Source organism: Lytechinus variegatus, chromosome 19 (assembly GCF_018143015.1).
Source record: "Lytechinus variegatus isolate NC3 chromosome 19, Lvar_3.0, whole genome shotgun sequence".
In the NCBI taxonomy this organism is placed as follows: Eukaryota; Metazoa; Echinodermata; class Echinoidea; order Temnopleuroida; family Toxopneustidae; genus Lytechinus; species Lytechinus variegatus.
Genome location: NC_054758.1, coordinates 7196920 through 7221945, shown reverse-complemented (window position 1 = coordinate 7221945; position 25026 = coordinate 7196920). Strand labels below are relative to the sequence as shown.

The 25026-nt window shown below is 36.0% G+C and overlaps 1 protein-coding gene across 3 annotated transcripts; it reads right to left on the bottom strand.

Moving 5' to 3' along the window:
• Window positions 1-557: 557 nt before the first annotated feature.
• Window positions 558-23184, bottom strand: LOC121405722 (src substrate cortactin-like). 3 transcript variants are annotated; one of them, XM_041596662.1, is made up of 15 exons: window positions 23078-23184; window positions 22254-22384; window positions 20642-20715; window positions 20165-20294; window positions 19131-19296; window positions 13774-13826; window positions 12826-12880; window positions 11367-11477; window positions 9949-10185; window positions 7610-7671; window positions 7039-7125; window positions 6195-6543; window positions 5106-5243; window positions 4057-4112; window positions 558-3490 (listed from the first exon to the last, which is right to left on the bottom strand). In XM_041596662.1, exons 2-15 carry the CDS (start codon window positions 22332-22334, stop codon window positions 3413-3415), a joined length of 1677 nt encoding a protein of 558 aa, XP_041452596.1. In that variant the 5' UTR covers window positions 22335-22384; window positions 23078-23184; the 3' UTR covers window positions 558-3412. The 3 variants fall into 3 exon arrangements, with proteins under 3 accessions (XP_041452596.1, XP_041452597.1, XP_041452598.1); XM_041596663.1 differs by lacking the exon at window positions 23078-23184 and adding an exon at window positions 22941-22958; XM_041596664.1 differs by lacking the exon at window positions 11367-11477.
• Window positions 23185-25026: the final 1842 nt, after the last annotated feature.

Sequence of the window (25026 nt, the reverse complement as noted above, 5' to 3'; positions counted from 1 at the left end):
ATGACAACAGGCATCAATTTGGCGCACTGTGACAAAAGCGCGCATCAGGATTGGACATTTTTCATACAGGCACCCGATACGCACTAAATTAAGCGTAATTTATACAGGAAATCTGCGTAAACCATGGACTCAACCGTGGGTTATCAAAACCACCTTTGTGAATTCGGGCTTAAGTGTTTAGAGACATTGTGCAGATGTTTACAGTAAGTGCCGTATGAGATTTGGTTGTTGGAAGTATTCATATGAAGTTGCAACTCAATAAGAAAATCGTGATATATGATTGAAAAAACAAAGACTTATTTAGTAAAATCAGATTGAATCTCCAAGGTGTTTTTTGTTCTTTTTTATGCCAGGCATACATGTAGATAAAAGCAATGATGATGATGGACATTGGTGATAATGATGGTGGTGATGATGATGGTGATGATGGTGATACTGATGACAATGGTCGTGATGATGATAAATGTTGAAGGCCGAGCGAAGACTCCCTATTGATGAATGTAGCACAAGAGATGAACAGAATATTAAAAAATGCATCTTTCTTTTTGCAAAAAATGAAAAGGCATCTCTTTTAATCCGAGGTGTACAAACATAAAATGATACATGTACGAGACAGAATGACTCAATTCCATAGCTCATATTAAAGTTTTATACATGTAGTGGTAACGATCACGAAACATGATCAGAAATCTCGACACTAATACAAAATCCATGTTAAAAATGATAACTGTACACACCTGTATGGATACACTAATTTTTACTACAAGAAAATGGCAAATACTGTATTGTATTATATAACATTTTATACATGTACAGTACATGAACATTTAATGGGTAATCTCACTTGATTTTTTTTCTGACTTTTTCTCAACATAATTTTGACGGTTGAAATAATGTTAGCCACAGGCTTTAGAGTAATTGATTAATTCATCTTATGGACAAGAACAAAGTTCTGCTCCAATTCAATTGATTAAACAAATTCATCTGAGACACAAATATACACACTGTTCACAGCGTACAGAGACTAATAAGCAGAAGTGACAAAGTACTAAAAACAAAAAAGACCCAATATAAAACAGAAGTAGCTACATCTGTTAACACCACCATAATATGTTTGGTATCACTCTGGAATATAAAACCTGTCTTTGGCATTTTCTCCTTTTTAGCTACCGGTACAAAAAGCGCCAAAATTACTCCAAACCATTTGAGGAAGGTATCACATAAAAGGGTGTAAATGTAGGCTGGCAAGTAAATACTTGAGAGAATATCCCAGGAGCAATGCCAGGTCAATGTTGAAAGCCATAGATTTAGTAGTCTAGTTTGGAAAGCAACTTTGTACAGTATTACATACACAGATACCTGAAGTAGTCTTACATGTACAGTATAGTACCAGGGGCTATTGTCACAAAGGACTTACAATTACAACTTTACCATCATCGTATTCATGGTAACAGGGCTCAGCGGCCAATCACAGACAAGGTTTCCATGGTAGTTGGATGGCATTAGTTGTAAGTTATTTCTAAAGTGTTTATGACACCGGCCCCAGGACTGGTAAAAACAAGGCATGAATTGGACAGATACATGTATGAAAGATCACGGTTATATTTCATGAGTGAAAGAAATGTGTTGACCCTACTACAAATACGGGTGGTTGAAAAAAACAGCTTGATACATTAACATTTTGCCATTTTTACCCTATCACTTAACATGTAGCTCAATGTAAAACTGACTAATAACCATTTTTCGCCATAAATGTATGCATGGAGCTATAAAACACATAGCTACATGATGTATGGGTGAAAACATAAACAAGCATCTAATATAAGAAAAGTCTCAAGACTGCTTTTTGACTTCTGCAACATTTTGACTGCTGTGAAATGGACTTAAAAATGCATTATAGTACTAGCAGAAAGCAAAATATCATCATTTGCAATTTAATATTCAACAGATGTTTAGATGTCCGCCCTGTAAATACATGTGACTTTATTTCCATTGTATGAAAAGACTTGATAATACAAATAATATCGTGTATATATATATTAATACATTTTCCTAAGAGCTATAAAACAATATGTTCATTCAAGCATCAATTAAGCATCATACACAGGATCGTATCAGTTCAAAATCAGTCTGTGATACAATGTATATTACACAATTCTCTATGTTACACATACTTAATGATATGAAATGTATTTCATCTCATCCCTTTGAATTACATGTATGTGGCTGAAACACATGCACATGTAGTACACATTTTCAAATTAAGAAATAGGTCAAAAATACATTATGTAATTCTCTTTCATACATAATCATAATTACAAACTTTATGCTACAAAATGTACTAAATCTCATCCCTCTGGTAGACATGTACATTATGACGCATCATTGTAGAGCACTTAGAGACTGCTAAGCAAGATTAATTACTATATTTTCAATATAATTATTTTCATTATCATAATTTTATAATGATGCATGATAATTAAAATTACATCTCATCCTGTTTGTTATTGGATTGAAATACATGGAGCAAGCAATACCAAATTAAGAATAAGACACTTTGACAATTAACTAGGCTAAATAATGTTGAGTAATACAAAAGGGATTCTCCACAATGCAAGGATGGTGAATGTGTGTGAAAGAGAGAAAATGAAAGAGGAAACAAAGGGGTGAGAGAGAGAGAGAGAGAGATAAAAGGAGTATAGAGGGAGGTGTGGGGTGAGGTACATGTAAAAAATCAAAGAACTGAAAAAAGACAAAGAGACACAAAGAGTAAAAGAGAGAGTTATGAAAGAATCAAATATGAGATGAAGTAACAAACTGAGAACAGCGTTGATTGAAAAAGTGAAATGAAGACGAGGAGGGAAAGAGAGAGGATAAGAAAAAGAACCAACTAAAGCACACACAATCCTCGATCATACATGCACATGCAGGGTCTTTATCTAAAATGACCAATATATCAATAAAAATCTCACTATCCTTTAATCTAGGTGGAATGTTGTGTGATTTTTTCTTAGCGAAACTGCATTTCGCTCGTGCAATGTTCTTTGATTCTCGTTGCAACAGTGACTGCATACAATATCCTATGTAAAATTCTAACCCATTTGAAAGCACATACCCAATTACATGGTATGCTTAATGTCAATCTCAGTGTCTAATGCTAATTAGTCTCCTCAAGTATGCTCTAATATACAAATAATAAACACCATGGAGGACATTAATAGGAATTAAACCCCCGAGGTACCTTTAGAACAGTATTTAAATGCCCGAGGCATAGCCTAGGGTACTTGGGCTGTCGGACAACTGGTCGAATTGTCACCTGTGCATTGGAACTGTCGCATGGCTGCTACGATCATGGCTGCATACAAAATGGCTGTTCCGTAGATGAAGCAGATAATATAGAATCTCTGGTGATTTACAACATTTCTACGTAGTTTGCTGGGAAGAGTCCAGTCTTCCCCCGGCATACACCCTTCCACCACCCCTCATCAATCTGCAGAGGAATAGAGATAAAATGATAATATACAGTGAATAGGCATGAGTGCGATGGTGCGAAATTTCGCATGAGGTGAAAGAAAGATGCTCTATTCAACGAATAAGAATATTTGCTATTTGTGTTGTACAACGCCTCGGAATTTTAATAGCAAAAATATGAAAAAAAAAAAAGACTTTTTCTCGGAAGCTATGAAAAGGGAGGAAAAATATGGAAAACGAAAAGCAAAATCCTACAAGCGCACATGACCTCCTTGTAGGAAAAGAAAATTCAATTCCAAATCGTAATGATATCAAACTCGGCTGCAACTTGAACCTGATTTGGACATTACTCTGCCCAAAGGGCTTGTCGCAAAGTAAAATAATGATTGTATTTTTCCTAACATTAGGCTGAACTTCAAATTTTATGTCTTGATACTTTCATATATAATGCAATATGCGATTCATCAAAAATTTGTGTCGTGTTGGATCGCATAATGTGCACTGGTCTTAAGAATCTTATCCCCATTTTGAAATGTGGAATACCATTCTGACCCAAAAATTATACAGGTCTAGAAATGTACTTACCTTCTCTATTTGCGTAATTATTTCATTGGGGTCAAAGGTCAATTCATCTTCATCAGCTGTTAAGAAAGACAATGGATAACAAAAAATTATTATTGAAAGGTCAACAAGAAAGACTGAGCTGTCAACGTAAAACTCACAATTCAGACAGATTTTACAAGTAATAAAATTATCTATTCTGTAAAACAGCCAAAATATGCCTATCATTTACTTAGACATCAATCATGCATATTTAAAGCATGATGCTTAGCAAGCCATATTACATAAGGAAGAAGGCTATATGTAAAAATTAATGAATTAAAAACCAAATATTAGTCAGTATATTACTCACTCCCTTTTGTCAAAGTAAGGAATAATTCTTCAATATGGCTGGTTTACTCAATATAGGTTTCAATTGTACAAAACCATTGATCATGGAGATTTCTTAAAGTACTTATCACACTTTCTTTAATACACCCTTTGCCAAAAGTGTGCATCTTTTCAAAGTGTTTGCGATGAAAACAAATAATTATGTATACAAATATCTGCATAGTCCATGGTTTTGTACCAATGAACAATTATTGTAATCTCTTTTGAGAATGCGGACCTTCAAAACTCAATTTTGGTCAGCATGCCACTTGTTCCCTTTTGTTTAAAACAAGGAAGAACTCTATATTTAAGCTATGTGGGGAAGTTACAAATTGATGCAGAGGATCGAGACCAGGGGCCCGGAACGCAAAACTTAGCAATGATTATAGAACATTTTTCCACAAATGATCTATGGACTACACTGTACAATCAATCGTGAAAATCAAGCGTATGATCAATCGCTAACCTTTGTGTTACGGGACACTGGTCACTTCCTTCGTATGGTGACGTTAAAGGACGGTCCCAGACATAAATAATCTTGTTTGACTGATACACAGCTGTAAAAACTAAATCAAAAACACACACACAACTGCATTTAGACTAAGTGAACATAATTATATTAAACCATTCCGTACTAGTTTCTATCATTCCCATAGGTTTAACACAGGCACCACCAGGTTCCCCCCGGCAACGGATTAACTTACTAGCTTGGTAGTCATAGAGAGCCTTGGCTCTGAGTCCATCTTGTCCCTCCGGTACAGATTCATAGGTAGTATCTTCAACAGGTTCACCCTGCGGTGGAAGGTCCTCGTAGGTGGAGTCATCGGCAACAGGGGCGTGGTCTGTGGGTGAGAGAAGGAACACTTTGTGAGATAGACTAATGATGATGATGATGATGATGATGGTGATGATGGTGCTGATAATGATGATGATGATAATGATGGTGGTGATGATGATGATGGCTGTGATGATGGTGGTGATGATGGTGATGGCGATAAGGGTGGTAATGCTGACGACGATGATGATGTGATGATGTTGATGTTGATGATGATAATGATGTTGATGATGACGATGATGATAATGATGATGGTGGTGATGATGATGATGATGATGGCTGTGATGATGATGGTGGTGATGATGATGATGGCTGTGATGATGGTGGTGATGATGGTGATGATGGCTGTGATGATGATGGTGGTGATAATGATGATGATGATAATGATGATGGTGGTGATGATGATGATGATGATGGTGATGATGATGATGGTGGTGATGATGATGATGGTGTGATGATGATGATGATGATGGCTGTGATGATGGTGGTGATGATGGTGATGGCGATAACAGGCCTACCAACCTGTAAACATACAAAATAGGAGTGATTCATTTACAAAATAGGAGTCACAGCATATTTCCCATAGATGACTGTACATAATATATGGACAAAAAAAAGGAGAATTTTCTTTCCCTATGATATAATGGATATCAAAAATTTCCAAAAAAGGAGTAACTCCTTTTAAAAAGGAGTAACTCCTTTTAAAAGGAGTAGTTGGCAGGCCTGCGATAAGGGTGATAATGATGATGATGATAATGATGATGGTGGTGATGATGATGATGATGATGATGGTGGTGATGATGATGGTGGTGGTGATGATGATGATGATGATGGCTGATGATGTGGTGGTGATGATGATGATGTTGATGATGATGATGACGATGATGATAATTATGATGAACATGATAGTGATGTTGATGTAGATGATAATAAATGTTCCCTAGATTGGAGCACTCACCAACTTCTTCGTAAGTCTGTTGACCCATATCATCTGGAGGTTGATCGTACGTCGCCGTTGCATCCGCATCCGCGTACGTGTCCTCTGGCTCGTTGAAATTCGCCCCCACGTCTCCCGCGTCCTCATAGACGTTCGGTTCGTCGGGTGTGGCAGGGAGCGGTTGGGCCTGTCGCCCTGGTAACGTTGGAAGCTGCCTGGGTGGGGGAAGCTGTGGGGGTTGTTCTTGTTCTGCCTGCGTCTCCCATTCATCCTCTGCTGGAGGTGCTTCATGACGCGGTGATGTGGCTGGTTCCGGCTCAGGCTCATCTGGAAGCGCTCTGTGCTGCTCTGCTAATGCTCTCTGTCTCTCCTTTATATCAAACAATCAATCAAGTCATCAGTAAATCTACTTTATTAATTCCCATATGTTTTATCATCCAGTCTTAATCTTACTTGTGCACCCCATTTTGCCATTGAAAGCGATCTGCAAATAGTAGTGCGCAGCGCAATGCTTGAATACACACGTAATATGGCCTCATATTTCGTTGTTGAAATCAGCAATGGGCATGCGAGTGACAATGAAAACATTGAAAACAACAAAAGCTAAACACCCAACAGGTAATACAGGCTTGTATTACATATTGATATATATAAATTATATATTTATAGGTAAACACAGGTTTGACTCGCAAACAATCAACCAATCAGATTACAGAATTCATGAGAAATATGGCCCACTATACAGAGATAAAGAGCAACATGACCAAATCAGTTTGTGTGGGGGTAAAGGTTTTCCTATATCTATGGAATAATTCTAAAACCAGCAAGCAAGTATAATAACGAAGAACAATTAGGTTTTACATACCTCTTCCTTTCTCTTATTTTCTTCTCGTTCTTTCTGTTCCCTAGCTTGTCTTCTCTGTCTCTCCTCCTCTGCTTTTCTTTTGCTCTCCTGTAAACAGAAAGAGAACAATTAAAATTAAAAATAATAATATCAATGGTATATAAATACATACATAACTATTAAGTGACAAATGTTCACTTGAATGGCGATACAACATTTGCCTCTGAGACAATTAATCAGCGGTTTATTTCAGGTTAGGGTTGCAATAGGGTTTTATATAGGTTTAAGGATCAAATGTCATAAGAGCAAAAATCATGGAACCACATCAACCTGTATATTAAAAAATAAAAGTCATCTACCCCCCCCTCCGGACAAAAGTGTTTTATCTAATTTGTTCTACCTCCTTTAGAAGGGGGGGTTACATTATACAAACTATCGTTAATAGTGTATTATGAATCGTTTACAAAAAAAATATATATATATCCTATGTCATGTAAATTTCTTTATACAGTAATAACCATTTACATGTATATCATTGCATGTAATTGTAAATTTTTTTATCTGCCCTTCACTGTAAATAAAGATTACTTACCTCTTCACCTGCTTGGGCCATCTGTTCAAACTTATTCCTCAGACTTCCAGCGCCTCCTTTAGCTGTAATCAAATCAAATTCAATCGAAAGTTCTTATTGAAATCAATCTTAAAATTGATTAAATATTTAAAACCTCAACAGTAAATCCTTTTGCATTGGTATTGCCATGCTAGAATCAATTCACAATTTCACTTTAATAATAACAACTGATTTACAAGCTTTAAATCGATTGTTTTGACTTCTGATAATACCCATTACATGATGGTCAGCAATTGGGGAGAGGTATGGGGTGGGGACGTGAAAAATAGAGGGAGCACTAATAAAAAAAATGCAATGGATTTTAATGTAATTCTTGAAGGATCATAACTTCATGAAGATCTCGATTCATTCACTGAATTCATGTTTTCCATGACCCGGTTCGATTCCCAAGTGGCGCGCCACTGCCCATTGGTTACCAGGTCCCTCGGAGAGGACCTTAAGCCGTCGGTCCCCCGGTTGCTTTCTTAATGGCATTGGTGCTTTCTTAATAGCAGTCAGGTAAAAAACCTCGGTAAAAACTCTGCAATCACAACAAAAAATACCTCCTACTTCTTCAAGTGGAAACACATGCCAAAGAAAAAATGATATCGAAGTACTTTGAACAAGATACCTTCTCAGAACATAATTATATAAGAGTTTTGTGTTTCGGCTGTCCTATTCACAGTCAAGGAAACTCCCGCTTTTGCGAGAGCGACAGAATCTCGATTAACAGGGATTTGTGGTCGCATGACGCAATCTTTTCGGATCTCACCGAATAGCTTTCCTGTACAAAGTGAATGGGGTTTTTTGACATACCCTCACTAAAAAATTCATATAAAAAAAGCACCACGGTGGCGGATTTTTATTTTCAAATATGTTAAAGAAAACTAAATTTCTCATCTATATTCCAAAAAATAGAATTCGCCACCGTGGTGCTTAGACGCTATTGAAGAAAGAAGACACATTTATGCTGAAAAAATGCAAGCAAAAGTTCTCGTAAGAGGAGGTTAGTCTCTGCGTTCAGCCTTTGTGCCGCGATACTCCGTTGCATGTTGTAGCCGAACGCGTGGTGTGTGTGTGTGTACAAATTGTACAAAGTGTGCATAGAGCTATGGTACTACCATGGACATTCCATGATCATGCTGAAAGTTATTTTGGGTACGGCATTACGTAATATATGATAAGAAAGACTTGGAAAATATATTCGTTCCTATGGTAATAACCTCTAGCTCTAACCATGGACCTAGGTCCATGCTCTAACCAGCTCTCCGGCGGTTTAGTGCTATGGAAATTGGATATGCAGTTCTCGATAATGTTCATAATCTAAACCATTGATCTCACACCTGTTCACTGCTAGCATGGATCATGTCGAATGGAGAATGGTCATGATTATAATGACATCATGATAATTGATATTCTCATCTGGGCTGGACGTTTGAGGGAAGTTTGGACATGGATCGAGCTGACAGGCAGACTTTTATAATGCACTTGATTTGGTGACCGGTAGCCCCAATACTTTGCAGTATGTATGTTTTGAAGGTGAATACAGTATACTTTCTTCCAATTTGTTGGCTTCGTCAACCAGCCAATGATTGTTTTAGGACAGACCTGTATTCGGCATGTTTTGAAATTGCATATCGACGTAATAATTTCCATGATTTCCGCCGGCACTGGTAGTGGAAATAATATTATAATGAATTGATTATGGATTGTGCATCAGATCATAAGCTGAATGCTGAGGTGGAATCAACATGAAAGTTGGATATTACGGATATGACGGTGGATCCAAAAATATGGTCTTATTACGGTACATTTAACGTCAGGATTAAGGGTAAGTGATGAACGAAAATCAAATTGAATGCTTGACAATAAATAAGAGAAAGAGAGAGAGAGGGGGAGAGAGAGGCACATGTTCTAAATATAACAATGTCCCGAAGAATGCACGGTTGTATAGAGCTAACAGCTCTATGGTTGTATACACGCGTACACATTTTCACCGCTCTTACCGAGTGTTCGCACACATACATAAGGGTCTGAAAACAGCCGAGAAAGACTATACAGGGCGAAGGTTTTCAGTGGTGATTCATGCTTCGGTGAACGCAACTATCTCGAAAAAGGGACGTTTCAAACGATCTCGGAAAGCGGGAGTTTCCCTGACTGATTCAATCATTCAATTATAATATCTAATCAAGGCAATATTTTGTATACTTATAAAATATTTACTCTGTATTATTTCATGCATTTCTAATTTGTTTGCATTGTACATATGTTTTTTTAACCTATTTGAATTTGAATGAATAAAGAATTGAATTGAATCTAACCTGGTGGCTGGGGTCTTGTTCTTGTATACGACGATGAAACACCCTGCATATCGTCGAAACCGCCTGCCGATGCGTCCTGCGCATTCTTATCAACACCGAACTTTCCTCCGAACCCTTTGCTCATGTCCGTTTGAGATGCGTGTTTCTCTGTCTTGCCTTCGTAGTCAAACCCGAGCGCCGATGAATCTTGGCGGTCCTTCTGCACGCCGTATTTCCCGCCAAACCCGCTGGCGTAATCTGTTAACAAAATACAGCCACACATACATACACATCATTAAAAGAATGTATTTCTTAATGAAAAATCTTAAGATTACTAGTTTCTGAAGTTTGAAGTAATTGAAAGAAAATAAAAAAAAACATGTGGCGTGATAGAACTAAGCTAATATATGATTCACTGTACATGTATAAATGGGTAAAATTTACAATCTAACAACCTAATAAGTGCTTCAAGCGAAAAGTATTTTGCCCTAATATTTTTCTGTTCTTTTTGGTATAACCACAGGCCTGTTACAAAAAAGAATTGCAATCAAACTAGAAATGTATGCAAATAGATTTTCAACAAATCTAAATCTCTCATTGGGATTAGCAATTGATATTTTCACTTTATATAACAAATTTCCCGATATTCATAGACATTTCCTGGAATTTTCAAGTTTGATTTTTAACAAAAATCAGGAAATAATTTAGCGAGCCCAAATTTGGTCCAAGTGACCAAAATCAAGGAATTTAACATTTTTAAAAACATCTTTAAAATGAGGGGAAAAAATTGCAAAATTGAAGCACGGAGTGCAAGCCAAAAATTTTGAGCCACGTATCAAGGTAAACAATTCTTTAAATATGACATGAATAATAAATGTTGCAACGTTTAATTGTTGTTTGATTGTAATTGGAATACCCTGGAATCTTCTTCATTTTTTGAATCTCCTTCAAAGTGGAAACACTGGGCTATGGTTATATCGGTTATATGTTTATATTATTGAATCTTAAAAATACTATATTCCATCAACTCAATTCCATACCATCACTCAATTTTTTTGGGGGGGTACTTCACTTTTTTTTCCTTTCTGAATACCTTTGCAAGGTTGAATGGAGTTGAACCTTTACCTGTAGTGACTTGCTGTTTTATATTTGATGAGCCTTTGGGCAAAAACAGACTGTCTAGCTAGATCAATGAGCAACTCTTTCCAGCCTTTCCAGCTTTGTACTACATGGGCTCCTACCTAGCTATTGGGAGCTTTGACAAGGCATCTTGAGAAAAGTCTATGCTATGTCCTTCATCACGAATGCTGTGATAAAGGTGCGCGTCTTTCGGCACAGATGCCGTGATAAAGGTATCTATGACGATGCAAAAATCTCTTGCAGCGGATATCCCTGCATTCTTGTGTGTAATAATGCATGCCATTCTACATTCAACAAACCTTTCTGTGAGGCATGTTTCTCCGTCTTTCCTTCATAGTCAAACCCGACAGCAGAAGCGTCCTGACGATCCTTCTGGACACCGTGCTTGCCACCGAAACCCGTCGCATAATCTGTAACCGTCATGCAAAAATAACGGATGCAAAATGATAATGGATGCAATGCAATCATGCAAGGGTGTGCTACCCTATCATTCATTCTAAAAAATAATATCTGGGGAGCATTCCATGCAAGGACTTGTCAGATGTTTTATCTGACAAGTCGTATTTTATCCAAAAGTTCCCATAATAACAGTGCTTCCCTGTCAATCAAAATATTAGGAATTTGTCAGATCCGGCAACTTGTTAGACAAAAGTGTTGATAAAAGGCTCCCGTGGGGTTTCATGTTTGGTGTTGGCTTGGTGTTTTATCAAACACAATGCAGATAGGGTAAATTTGGGTTTGGTGTTGAAGCATGATTCAGATAGCCTATCACCTAATGTGAATTAGTAATGATAATAATAATAAAAATAAAATACAGTGTTTGTATAGTGCATATCACATAATGAATATTGTCTGTATGTGCTTCCAAACGACTTGGATATTATTACCCCGGCTGTGGCTTGGCAGCCGTAATTACTCAGATTACAGCGCACACGCATTTCAAGGAATTCCTGTCAGGTACATGTACCTATTCACCTCACCTCGGTTGAGTGCAGCACAATGTGGATAAAGTACTTGCTGAAGGAAACCACGCCATGGCTGGGATTTGAACCCACGACCCTCTGTTTCAATGTCCGGAGACTAATCCACTGGGTCACAACGCTCCACATTTACACAAATAATCCAAATCACATCATTGATAGCCCAAAACATGATCTGCCTGATGCTGCTCCTGGAGCGAAATTTCATGCTTGGTGTTACAGTGCTGTAAATATCAGCTCAGCACCAACACCAAACTTGGTGTCACTAAGTTTGATTGCCTTCTATAGCTCTGACACCTTATCTAAGTTTTCAAACATGGTCCAAATCACACAATTGATAACTCTTACGTTTATTTTAGTACCGTATTTATTTATATTTCGCCCAAACACCAAAGGTCGACTACGTACTTGTTATCACTAAATGTATCTATGCAGTTGTTGCAAGAGACAGATGTGCAATTGATTGCAAATTTCAATCACAAGTTTTAATACTAAAGTGATCCAACTGGTACAAATCTATAAAGGAAGAAGACAAAGTGGTTGGAGACTTAATTTACCATCAGCCCATGCCAAGATTTCATCTATAATCTATATATAGCTCATTCTGGTATGCATATATGGGGTGTGTTTCATGAAGCTTCCTGTTAGTGATTTACACTAACATATTTGCTCTGAGCCAATCAGATGCAAGGATTTCTGTAGCTTATAACAGATGTCAGTGAAAATCACTGAGGATCAGCTTCATGAAATGTTCCCATGGTTGGTAGTGTAAACATACCTTTTTGTGAGTTGTGCTGTGCTAAACTGGCTTGGTAATCCCATCCAACGGCACTCTGAGAGGAGAGAGAATAAGGTCTTAAAGATAGAAATACTCAGTTTGTTTTTAGATTAAGTCCTTATTCACTTAATAAGATGTAGGAAACTTATATGTATGAGGTCAGAATATACGAGCTTAGAACATACAAGACAAACCTGAAACACATAATTATTACATTTTCTAAGAAAAAAAAACAAAAAATAAAATAAAAATTGGCTGGAATTTCTGGGACTGTATCTGAAGATTTCCAGGACTCTACCACTCTTAAAATCAAGGAAAATTGGGCAATATATCAGTATAGCACTTCATAAAAATTTTCTTTGTATCGAGGTAGAGCCAAGCAAGACCTCTGTGCTGACATACACTGTCAGCCTACATTGTACATTCCCACAATGACTTCCCAGTTTTAATTCCTTCCTCTTTTAAAAGGCACACATGCCTAACACAGTACTGTATTGTAAGTATTAAAAAAGTTTTTAAAAAAGTCAACACAGGCTTCAGTAGTCAGAGAGTTGGGGCTTTAGATGTAAAGATATCAAAGAGGGTGAAATTGACTACCGGTACAAAATAACTTAATTATTCATGTAAATTACAAAGGCAAGTGGCATTTGTTCAATCAAAATTAGTTAACCTACAAATAGCAAATAGGCATGAGTGTGCAGGGAATAATTCGCTCTTCAAATTTGATCAGCATTCTTAGTCATAAGAGAAAAGTTCTTTACAGCCGTATGTAAAAATTTGCGACACAAGAAGACGTAGTGTAACGAAAATGTAGAGAAATACCAGGAAAGTTATTCCCTGGAGCAAAGGTAAAAGAGTTCACAAGAGGTGAGAGAAAGATGCTTTTTGCTTGCCGAAAGTGGAGCCCTGCTTGTCCCACTAGATATGCCAATGAGTTGGGTCAATTACCTTATCCATGCTTTTCTGTACTCCAAACTTTCCTCCAAAACCTGTCGCATAATCTGTCACAAAAAAAGATAAAGAATACAAAAATATTAATCAACAACGGAGTAATATAATCAACTCATAAGAAACAGTTTAATGATAAAATAGAAGTGGCTAGTCTTGTTCTAGACTTAATTTACTGAACTCTTTATTGACCAACTATATACCGAGCAGAGTGAGTGGGCAAAGAGAAGATGTACTCCATGAGAACTTGTACCCTGATATTTCTTGAAGTACAGGTTCTCTAGGTGGCACGCTCACTTGTGAGGCACGATCGGGCAATAAAGACTTCAGTAAATAGATTCTAAAACTAGACTAAGTTTAAGAAGTGAAAAGTTTCATATCTGGAGCTGATTAGTACACACCAGAACTGCCAACTTGAACAAGAATATTTCAGTATTTCGAAAGCTGAAAATCAGTATTTTGGTGAGGAAATTTGCAAGTACACTGTACAGTGTAAGCCACCTAGCCAAAGTATTATTTATATCAGTATTATTTATTCTATTATTTCAATTTATTTATCATTATTTTTATATCATTTATTTATTCATTCATATATTTTTATTTATTTATCTTTTCATTTATTTATTTATTTGATTCTATTTTTTATTAATTTTTTGGGGGATAGGCTACTTTTCACAATGCCTTAACCTGCAACATTAGATAAGCTTTAACAAATTTTCCCAGGGTCTATTGAGCATTTTGGGGGGCTAAATCGCCCCTTGCTCTATGTAATTTTTTTCCCTGATGCTACCGCTAGTTTCAATGACATTCTATAAAAAAAACATGTGAAACTCAAATGGATGATAAGGTACATGTACGCAAGTATATCAGCTTTTCATTTTATTTCACATTACTTCCTCTTTAATGTGAGCAGACTGAAGCAATAGGAAACTACTACTTTAACTGTAAGTAATTCAATCCATACGAATACAGGTACAGTCTACATTAGGCAACCTGTCAACACTTTGTGCAATGTTTTTCTTCAGTAGGAATCTTGCTATAAGGCTACTACTGTCCATGTATGTATACGTCTTTTCAAGATTAAAAAATAACATGGGGGGGGGGGCATTTACCCTCCAAAATAAAAAGAGCCCTAGAAACTTAAACAAAAGGTTCTGAAAAATCCCCAACATTACAATGTTAAAGCTAATCGAACAGTAAGTTGTAAATATTGATTGATTGATTTGAATTTATTTCTGCACTCAGCATAAATATTCAACATTTCATCTAGGTGATACAATTAAGTTTTACAAAACAAGTTAAGAAATAGTCATAACAAAGCAATGAAAAATTAATATAAAAAAGTAGCAATATTCAATGAAAATAAAATAACAGTTTAAACGAATGCAGGAGACCGCCATCGTGAGCGGTTAAGCTTGAAAATGATGGCGGCCTCGTAAAATGGTACATAAATTTCTTTCATTGATCAAGTGGGTGCAATGCAGGTGCAGTAAAGGGCAGTTGAATAATTAACTTGAAGAGGGGGATGCATATGATTCAATGGTTTTTCTTTTAATAGTGGCTTTAAATGAGTATATTGTTGAACATGACTTAACGTTGTTTGGAAAGTTGTTCCAAATATCGGGACCATAATGTCGAATTGATTTATGAGTTATTAATAACTTAGGGTTGGTGAGATGAAGGTTTCCTGATGTGCGGGTTGGGTAGGAATGAACAGACCTGTTAAACCTAAACATATTATTAAAGGACGGAGGAAGTTGATTATTAAAGTATTTGAACATAAAGATAGCTACTTGAATCGTATTGATATCAAAGATTTTTAAGGTTTTAAGTTTATGAAACAATGGGTCAGAATGAGCCAAGTAATGTGACCCTGTGCACATACGGATTGCTCTTTTTTGTAGTTTAAAGATGGAGTTTAGTTTAAAAGAACCACAATTTGCCCAAACGATATTACAATATGTTATATAAGGGAGGACTAATGAATTGTATAAGAATAAAGTTTTGTCAGGAAGAGTGAATTTTAACTTAGAAATTATTCCAATACTTTTGGAAACGGACATCGTAACATGGTGAATGTGTTGATTCCAAGTCAAAAATTCATCCATAATTATACCTAAAAATTTAGATTGGTTTTTCTGTTCAAGGGGGGGTGCCGTCAATGTTAATGTGAATCGGTGTGTTAATGTTATGGGAATGGTGTCTGAAATACATAAAATGTGTCTTTTTTGTATTAAGGGAGAGTTTGTTGGCTTTGAACCAGTTTGACACTTTGTCTATTTCACGATTAACGATATTGTTTAATGAATTAAGGTCTCTATGAGTCTGAGAATAAAATATATTGGTGTCGTCGGCAAATAATACGAAGGATAAAATAGAGGAGGTTCTAATAATGTCGTTAATGTAGAGTAAAAAAAAAAGTGGGCCTAAAATGGAACCTTGAGGGACACCACATCGAACTAAAAGAGAATCAGAGTCGCAACTGCAAATATGTGTGACATATGAAATTTGAAATATACCGGTATATGAAAATCACCTTTTTTGCTGTTCATCATATTTCTTAACTTGCAGTGCTTAATTACGTCAAAATATGGAGCAGAGCATATTAATGAGAATCATATGATGCTAATTATGCACAATCATTTTTAAAATAGAAGAAAGCACAATTTCTATTTACATTTCTTTGAAAATAATATGATCATGTCCTTCTTCAATTTGACAAAGGATGGTAATAAAATAATTCATGCAAATGGCATTTTTGAAGGTCAACCCTAATGAATGAATATTTCATGTTGTTGTTGTAATTTTGAAAAGGCAAACTAGTCAGTTTTGACTATTGTTGCCTAATTTATTTTCTTACAATTTTTTTTTCACAAAACAGAATAATTTCTTTGTTGAAACTGTGAGTGCAACAATCATGCATTTCTACCTGTATTTTCAAAATTAAAAAACCCCTATTTCATGTTATCTGAAATTGCTTTATTTTTGGAGTTAAAACATTTGCTGAAAATTTCAGGGATTATTCCTTTAATTTATTCTCTATCAGTACCTGAAATTTCATTCATAAGTGTTTACTATTTCTAAAGATTTCTAAAGATTTTTTATCAAGAAATGTTGTTAATTCTATATATTTTTCATTTTCAAAATAATCACAAAAACTACAATATTTGGAAAAAAATGCATATTATACAATGATGATCTGGTATCAAAGTAAAGTAATTTTTTCTTTGATTTTACTTGACTCTTTAAAGAGTTTATTTCTACTTTAATGAAAAAAAAATGTGTTTCCAAACATTTGCAAGGGAAACTCTTGGTAGGATAATATGTGTAGTTCACTGAGTACATAGTCACTTGGCTATCAAAGCATTGATAATGAATGCAAACAAGCCAAACTTCCTCATGAGACCTGTATCACAGTACACCATGTATGTTTCATGTGAACGTTTCAGCTTCCTGGTTTCATTGACCATAATGCCATCTTATAATGTAAATGTACCACAATGAACACTTGTTCTCAAACCCTGACTGAAGCTTTAGTGAAGGGCCAGCAATGTGAATTACCCCATCATTTAACATTTCAATATTAGTAATGATTGAATGTTTTATCCAGGCCTCTTTTTCTGCCTGAAATTGAAAATTGGTGGTGAATACTGCTCAATAATTTTGGAGGAAAATGGGATGTTGTTGGAAATGAGTGAAAAACTGCAAAATGTACTTCTCTCTTCAATAAATATGATATTGGATTGCTCTGAATGGGATACCAGAAATATTCCAAGAGTTAAGGGCAAATTTTCCAGGAATCATAGATGAGTGGAATATTGGCCCTAGTGAGTGGAATATTTCTGATATTCCATGAAATAAAGCCATCCAATATAATTATTATCATCTTTCCACATCCCCCACACAAAAGAGGGAAAATTTTGATTGAGAAACTAATATCGCTTTAATACCACAATTAATATGGCTTCACATCATAAGATCATCATAGAAATGTGATTTCCATGGAGTTTATTGTGGCATGAATAATAATCATTGTGCTCTATGGTGCATATCGCATTGCATTCTTATTGTATGCATTGCATATTTCGCATAATCGCACATGCGCAATGGACTATTGAATATGGTCTCATATTGAACGGCAAGTTTTATACACCTGAGCCTATGGGATATTCATCATATTTCGGTCCTTTTAGTAACCTTTTTAATGCATCGCTAAAACAATAACCCAGGTGTTTCTCAAGCATGTTCTAGCATTTCCCTGTACATCTCCATCCCAACATTAAAGGGGAATCCAGCCTTGGCCATAGAATGTTGTGTTGGGAAGGAGAAAAATGAATTAAACAGAATGGTGAAAGTTTGAAAGAAATCGGACAAGCAATAAGAAAGTTATAGCTGCTTTAAAATTGAGATCACTAATACCATGTAGATTTCAAATTGGCAACTGGGTAAGTAAATTATGACAAGGGGCAAGGACAACTTTCCCATAGGCCATGTACTTTATTATCAGGGATTTGTGGTTTTCTCATAAGTACCCATTCCCCTGGGGCAGTGATCTAAATATAACCCAGGTAGTATATTGTTTAATGTCCTCATGAAAGAAAGATATAATTTGAAATAAAACTTTTTGGAAAAATGACATTTTAGCCATAATATGTATTGGAGTACATGGAAGAGTAGTCCTTGCCTTACATCACTATGACATCACATAAGCAGCCAATTTGAAGTCTTCATGGGTATAGTGATTACCAATATTTACAACTTTAAAAAATTCATAACTTTCTTGTTATTTGTCCAATGTTGTTCAAACTTTCACCTATCAACTTGTATGATTTTTCTTTTTCTTATAAAAACAAGGTTTCATTTGGGTTGGATTCCCCTCAATTTTTCCCCAGTTTCTCCCACCTGGGCGGAAAAAATGGTACTTAAATTTCCGGGGAAAATTAAAACCCTGTTTTTTTTCAGCTATTAGTATTCAAATAACAATTTTTTCCCAGTTTCTCCCACCTGGGCGGAAAAAAATGGTACTTAGATTTCCAGGGAAATTGACAACCTGCTTTTTTTCAGCTAATATTATCAAAATTTGGTATTAAAATTTTGCTATTCATATTCATTTGATTCATATCAAACCCATATTCATTTTTTTTTCTTCAAAGTATGAAAATAAGCAGAAAAGGGACAATAAAACTTTGTCAATTTCAGTAGCAAATGCAAACTAATCTTGAAATTTTAAAATTGTGTAATTCTATGGATTAAAGAGCGAAGTTTTAATAGGATTTTAAGCAGAAACTGCAATAGTGTAAACTAAGGGGGAAGATACATTGAAATGATGAAATATCTGAAAGTAAATTTCAAAATACCTTTTTGTGAAGCATGTTTATCCGTCTTTCCCTCGTAGTCGAACCCGACAGCTGATTTATCCACTCTCTCTTTCTGCACTCCATACTTTCCTCCAAACCCCTTGGCGTAGTCGGCCTGGGATGCGTGCTTCTGGAGCGATTCCTGATGGTCGTGGCCAAGGGCAGACTGCAAAAATAATTTGTAGATATGAAATGATAATGGGAAGAATTGGAGATCTGGAATATCACACAACATGAAGATGACAATGATGGTGGTAGTATTGATAATGAATTATTGATGGTGATGATGATGATAGTGGTGTTGGTATTGATAATGATGATGGTAATGACAGTGGTGTTGGTGATGATGTTATTGATGATGATGATGGTGATGATGAAGTTGAAGGTAGTGATGATGATAATGGTGTTGATGATAATTATTGTGAATGGTGATGATAATGGGGGTGTATTAATGATGATGATGATGTTGTATTAATGATGATGATGTTGACGATGCTGTTGACAGTAGTATCAATGAAAATGATCGTGATGACGTTGGTGGTGGTATTAATGATAATGATGATGGTGATGATACTGTTGACAGTGGTATCGATGAAACTGATGGTGACGATGATGGTGGTAGTTATGATGATGATGGTGATGACAATGATGATGGCGGCAGCGTTGGTGGCATTAATTACTACAATGGAGTTAGTGTTACATAAAAGAAGAATTGTAATAGAAATTATTTTCATATAATTAATCATAAATATAAAGATTAATTGCAAATACGAAATAGCCAGTGTGATGTCAGAAATAACAAGTATAGAAATGTTATGCTTTTAATGGCCAAGATGACCTTTATTTTTTGAGTCACAACAATTTTTTTTTGTGCTTGTCATTTTCTTTTAGATTCCCCAACCAGCATCCCCCTCTTCAAAATCGTTCCCAGGGCCCTTTTTCAGTCTTTCATAAAGATTGTATGGCTTTATAACAAGCTTTATGCAATTCTCAAGGTTTATATTTCATAGCAAATTTTACCCTCAGTCCCATACCTTATCCATCCTGTCCTGTTGAACGCCAAACTTCCCTCCATATCCGTACGAAGCTTTGGGAGCAGTGGCCAGTTCCTTTTCCTTTATCTTGGCATCATCTTGCTTCACATTTTCTCTCAGCTCATTGATACTGATGTGAAATTTAAATTTGAATGTATTCAAATATACATAAAAAGATTAATACATTACATTAAAAAGCATTCATTTTATTTTTTTCTGAATTTCAGCAGGCTAATACAGAGAAACGTGGAGAAAATATATTTTTTTTAAGAAGAGTGATTATTACAACAAAAAATAGATGATGAAATGAAAGGGAATGGAGTGGGAGATATAGGAAAAAAGAGGAGAGAAAACAAAGAAGAGGAAGGAAATGATACAGAAAAGAAGAAATTTATAGAAAAGGAAGGAGAAAAAACAATGAAGTGAAGACAAAGAAAACAGAATAGAAGAATAAGAAGAAAAGGAAACAGTACTTACTTGAGAGACCCTTGCCTTCCTGATCCTTCAACTGATTTAGATCCCCATCTCTGTTCCTTTTCACTCACATCATTCTACAAAAAGGACAATGTATTTATATTGATCATTATTATCATAATTTATCATACAAATAATTATTGGCTGCTTTTACTAAAGCATTTATTTTGCTTATATAGTTTGCCACTGCATTTTTTTTCACTACTTTGTCTTATCCTTAAATGTCTAACTTTTGTTATGACACTTATAAATTTGTCACGTTGCAATGTACTTTTTATGTCATACTACAATTGTGTTTTTGCACTGTAAATCTATTTTGACTTTACAATAAATGCAGAAACACCTGCAAAAAAAATATTAGAACAAACATTACTTAATTATAATTATACATATGCCTACTATAATCATTATTCATCTGCACCATCATACCAAACTACCATTATTCAGGGTTCCCACAGAAATTTGAAAACAGAATCCCAAGACTTTTCCATGACTAAATTGCTGCTTTCCAAGACTTAACGTGACATCCCAGGAGTAACGTAGAATTGGGATGTCACAAAACTGGGAAAAGTGGAAATCATGAGCACCAATTATAATAGCAGAGTATGAGACATGTAACAGACTGGAAAGCTGCCATAGCCAAGAAGTAATAATGCAACTCCATGACTTTTCACAAATTTTCAAAATTCCCTGACTTTCTATGACCAAAAATTTTCCAGGATTTTCCATGACTGTTGGAACCCTGTTGTTATCCCTTTTATTGCTTTTATTACCATAATCCTAATCATTTCTCTAAATACTTTCACGTACTACAGGCCTGCGTACTACAATCATATTTTCATCATTTTACACCCAGAAATATAATTACTCTATTGTGGTAGTCCATCCTGAAGATAATATAATTGAAATTTAGAGAAAAATGTTAGTGAAGGATTGATGAAAATACTTCAAAGAAGAAGAGTATTATTTTGTCCAAGTTTTTCATTTGTGACATCTTATGCAAGCAACTTCTCCATATGTCTGGAATACAAATTCCATAAATTTCAATTTTTGAATTGAACTTGATGAATACAAATTACTTTCCACTTACATTAGAAGGGATGTGAAATATTCACCTGCACAGGTACATGTAACAATACACATTTATTTTTTGAAAATGGCATTTTGAGGAAGTTACCACACAACATACCGAGGAGCTGCTCGTCTGCAACATCACAAAATAATGTTTATACTTCATAATTCCTTGACATATTTCCATCAGTGTAAAGCATAGCTACCAAGTCTCATGCATTATGCGTGAGACTCAAGCATTTTGGACTCTTGTTCATCCCCTCAAATCTCTGTCTCACGCAACTATCACAGCCTATCCCCATATACATTGTACACAATGTCTGTGATCTCACTCAGATTCACATAAAATCTCACGCATAGCTGGTCTTTGAACTTGGCATCTCTGTGTAAAGTTCCATATGGGAACCAGACTCACTGACTAAACTTTTGCAGTGATACCTGCCGATCTCCAAACAGCGGAGGAACTGAAACAAGAGAGAGATAGAGATGGTAGTGTTTAGATGAAGGAAACAAGTCAGTAGTCAACAGACCAGGCATCACTCACCACAAAATCTGGATCGGTTTCCCAATCGTCATCCTCTTCCTGTGCAACATTCACATTGCTTCCTACTTGAGACCTCCACATCTTGGGTCAGTTCCAAATTTTCTCTTAACCTTTTCTTTTATTTAGAAGAGCTAGGAAGAAATAAAAAGATGAAGAAGAATTAATTGAAGAAATCAATGATTATGAAATAACAGAAAAATGAGTTAAAAATGATTTATTTAAATGCACAAAACCTACAGAACTAGAAGAAAAACAGAATAAAAAGGATGTGATCATTCAATATTTGAAAAGAGTTCCTTTTGCAACAGCCATCCCAACCCTAGGGAAATCCATCTTTGTTTACAAACTTTGACACAGAGCCTTATAAAGACTAGAATCTAGGCCTAAGTTACTTCCGTGCATATCGTGATGAAAAAGACGGACGATCATCACATCATCAGACAAGAACATGAAGAAAGATCAGTCCACTAGGCACTAGTCTACTGTCTAGTCTCTACTCTCGTAGGCTAGTCGTATGTTTACAGGCGACCAATATGACGAATCGGTCTACTACCGCCAAAATAACTAGGTATAACAAGTAAATAAACATTTAGACCTCCAACAAAATTGTTTAAATTGATCTGTTTCATAGCAGACTCTATATTGCAGTCCCACGTACTATTTTTTGTGTAATGAGGAAGTACGTACCTGCACTTCTAATATCATTCTACTCGTTCAAAACACACACAGTGAAAAATATTTCATCGTAAATAACTGCAAAATACAACAGGATATCGTATCGAATATTTATAAAGCAATTCAACAACAGAGAAATAACATTTCACCTTGTAAACGGTGTAGCTTTCAACGCCCACTGAAGCTGTGTCGATGCGGTAGTCAGCAGATTACTTCCGCAATTTAGACTGTGGTACAGAAATCATGGAAATGATTGTCGGCAGCTACGTGCCTTTCGTAGTCATGTTAAACAGAAGGGGTATTTACCAGTCTTTTCATGAGATCGAAGAAGGGGGGGGGGGGGGTTAACTTCGGCGAGGGGGGGGGGGGGGTGGAAACGAGATAATTATTGCAAGTAAATATTATTCAGTTATTAGTGATTCTTTTAATTTCGTTTGTTGTTGATGTGATGGTCATGAAAACTCATAAAATAAAACACTCATAGATCTTCCAGTCCCGGTCCCAGCGGATAAAATCCCGGGATAAAATGTTAGAGAAAATCCAACGTTATAGGCATGTAAATTGTAGTACATCACATGAATATGCAAAGACCACGGGGAAGGGGGTGCATCCCTAACTAAGATAGGGGAGGCAGTGGGAAATCACCCCCCCCCCCTCCGAGGCTTCAAGGTGGAAATAAAATGTAAAAACATGTAATGATAATAAACTAGTTATATCATCCTGATAGAGTTTATCCTTATAGTTATGTCTTACAATCGGAAATAAAATTACAAAAGTTGTTTTTTTCCTCAACCGCGCGGTCAATACCGGGGGTCAATATCTCTCAATATTCTTTAATGAAAAATTAATTTGATAGGATCGAAGGTATGTGTACACACACACTGGCACTAGATACAGCACACGGTATAGACCGGGGAGGGGGGGCGGGGCTTGAGGGCACTAATTGTCAAAAAGTACCACCAATTATTTTCCTTTCCATGTCAATTCTTTCCCCTATAACTTTTGCCGGTGCCCCCCCCCCACCTGATGACATCAATAGAAATTATCGTGAATTTTGGTAGAGATATGTCAATAATATTACATAAGTTATGTTGGGGATAAAAAATGAACATTAATTTTTGCATCAAACCGTTATTTATCATTGCCTCCGATGAACAGGTTCCCCATTTTCATGTCTTCCACTGTGACCCCATCTTACCGATAGCTCGATTCAAACATTTTTTACAATTTCTTTCTGAAAATTAAAGTTTGGCCATTCTACCAATTAATTTTAGCACCGGCCCCCTCTTGGTGATGTTTCATTTTCTACACATTCATTTAGTGCAACGTTTCATGAAAGAACTTATCGAATATTTGTATGATATTAACTAACAGTGACCATAGTAACAGCCAGACCAATTGTACGCAGGGGCGTATTCGGGATTTTCAAGGGGGGGGGGCACATTTTCCCGATGAAAATCTGACGAGCAATAAAAAAGGCCGCGGAATATTTGGCAAGCAAAAAAAAATTCCTCACTTTCAAAGGGGGGGGGGGGGGCACACTTCGGTAAAAACGGCATATTTACATTACAAATATAGATTATGAAAATGGGGGGGGGTGCACGATCCGGATGCAGGGGCCGCGGAACGATTTTTAAAATGGGGTAGGGGGGCTGACCATGCAAAAAATCACTATCATATGGTCATTTTTACGTTTTTGTACACGGTTTGAAAAAAAAGTGGGGAGGGGGCGGGGCCTTCGCTCCCCCCCTGCTTCTGCGGCCCCTGGGATGCGCCCTATCCCATGCCCTGGATCTGCCAATGATAGTACCTAAATCAAAACAAAGGACGACAATTTCATGACTATTGAGTGATTTTAATACCGAAATGGGGATTAAAAAAATAAAAACACTTCCCTAAAATAGATACCCGTTTTATCAGGATTTGAAATAATTATCTTTTTCTACTAAATTTTAATTGTAGAAACAAAAGAATTGGATTGAAATTCAATTTCAGGAAGTGGGATGTCCCATTGAAATGCATGATTGTTTTATATTGGGCGTCAAAAAATCATGAAAAGAAATACATTTTGTGAAAAGGACCCCTTAATTTGCCTTTT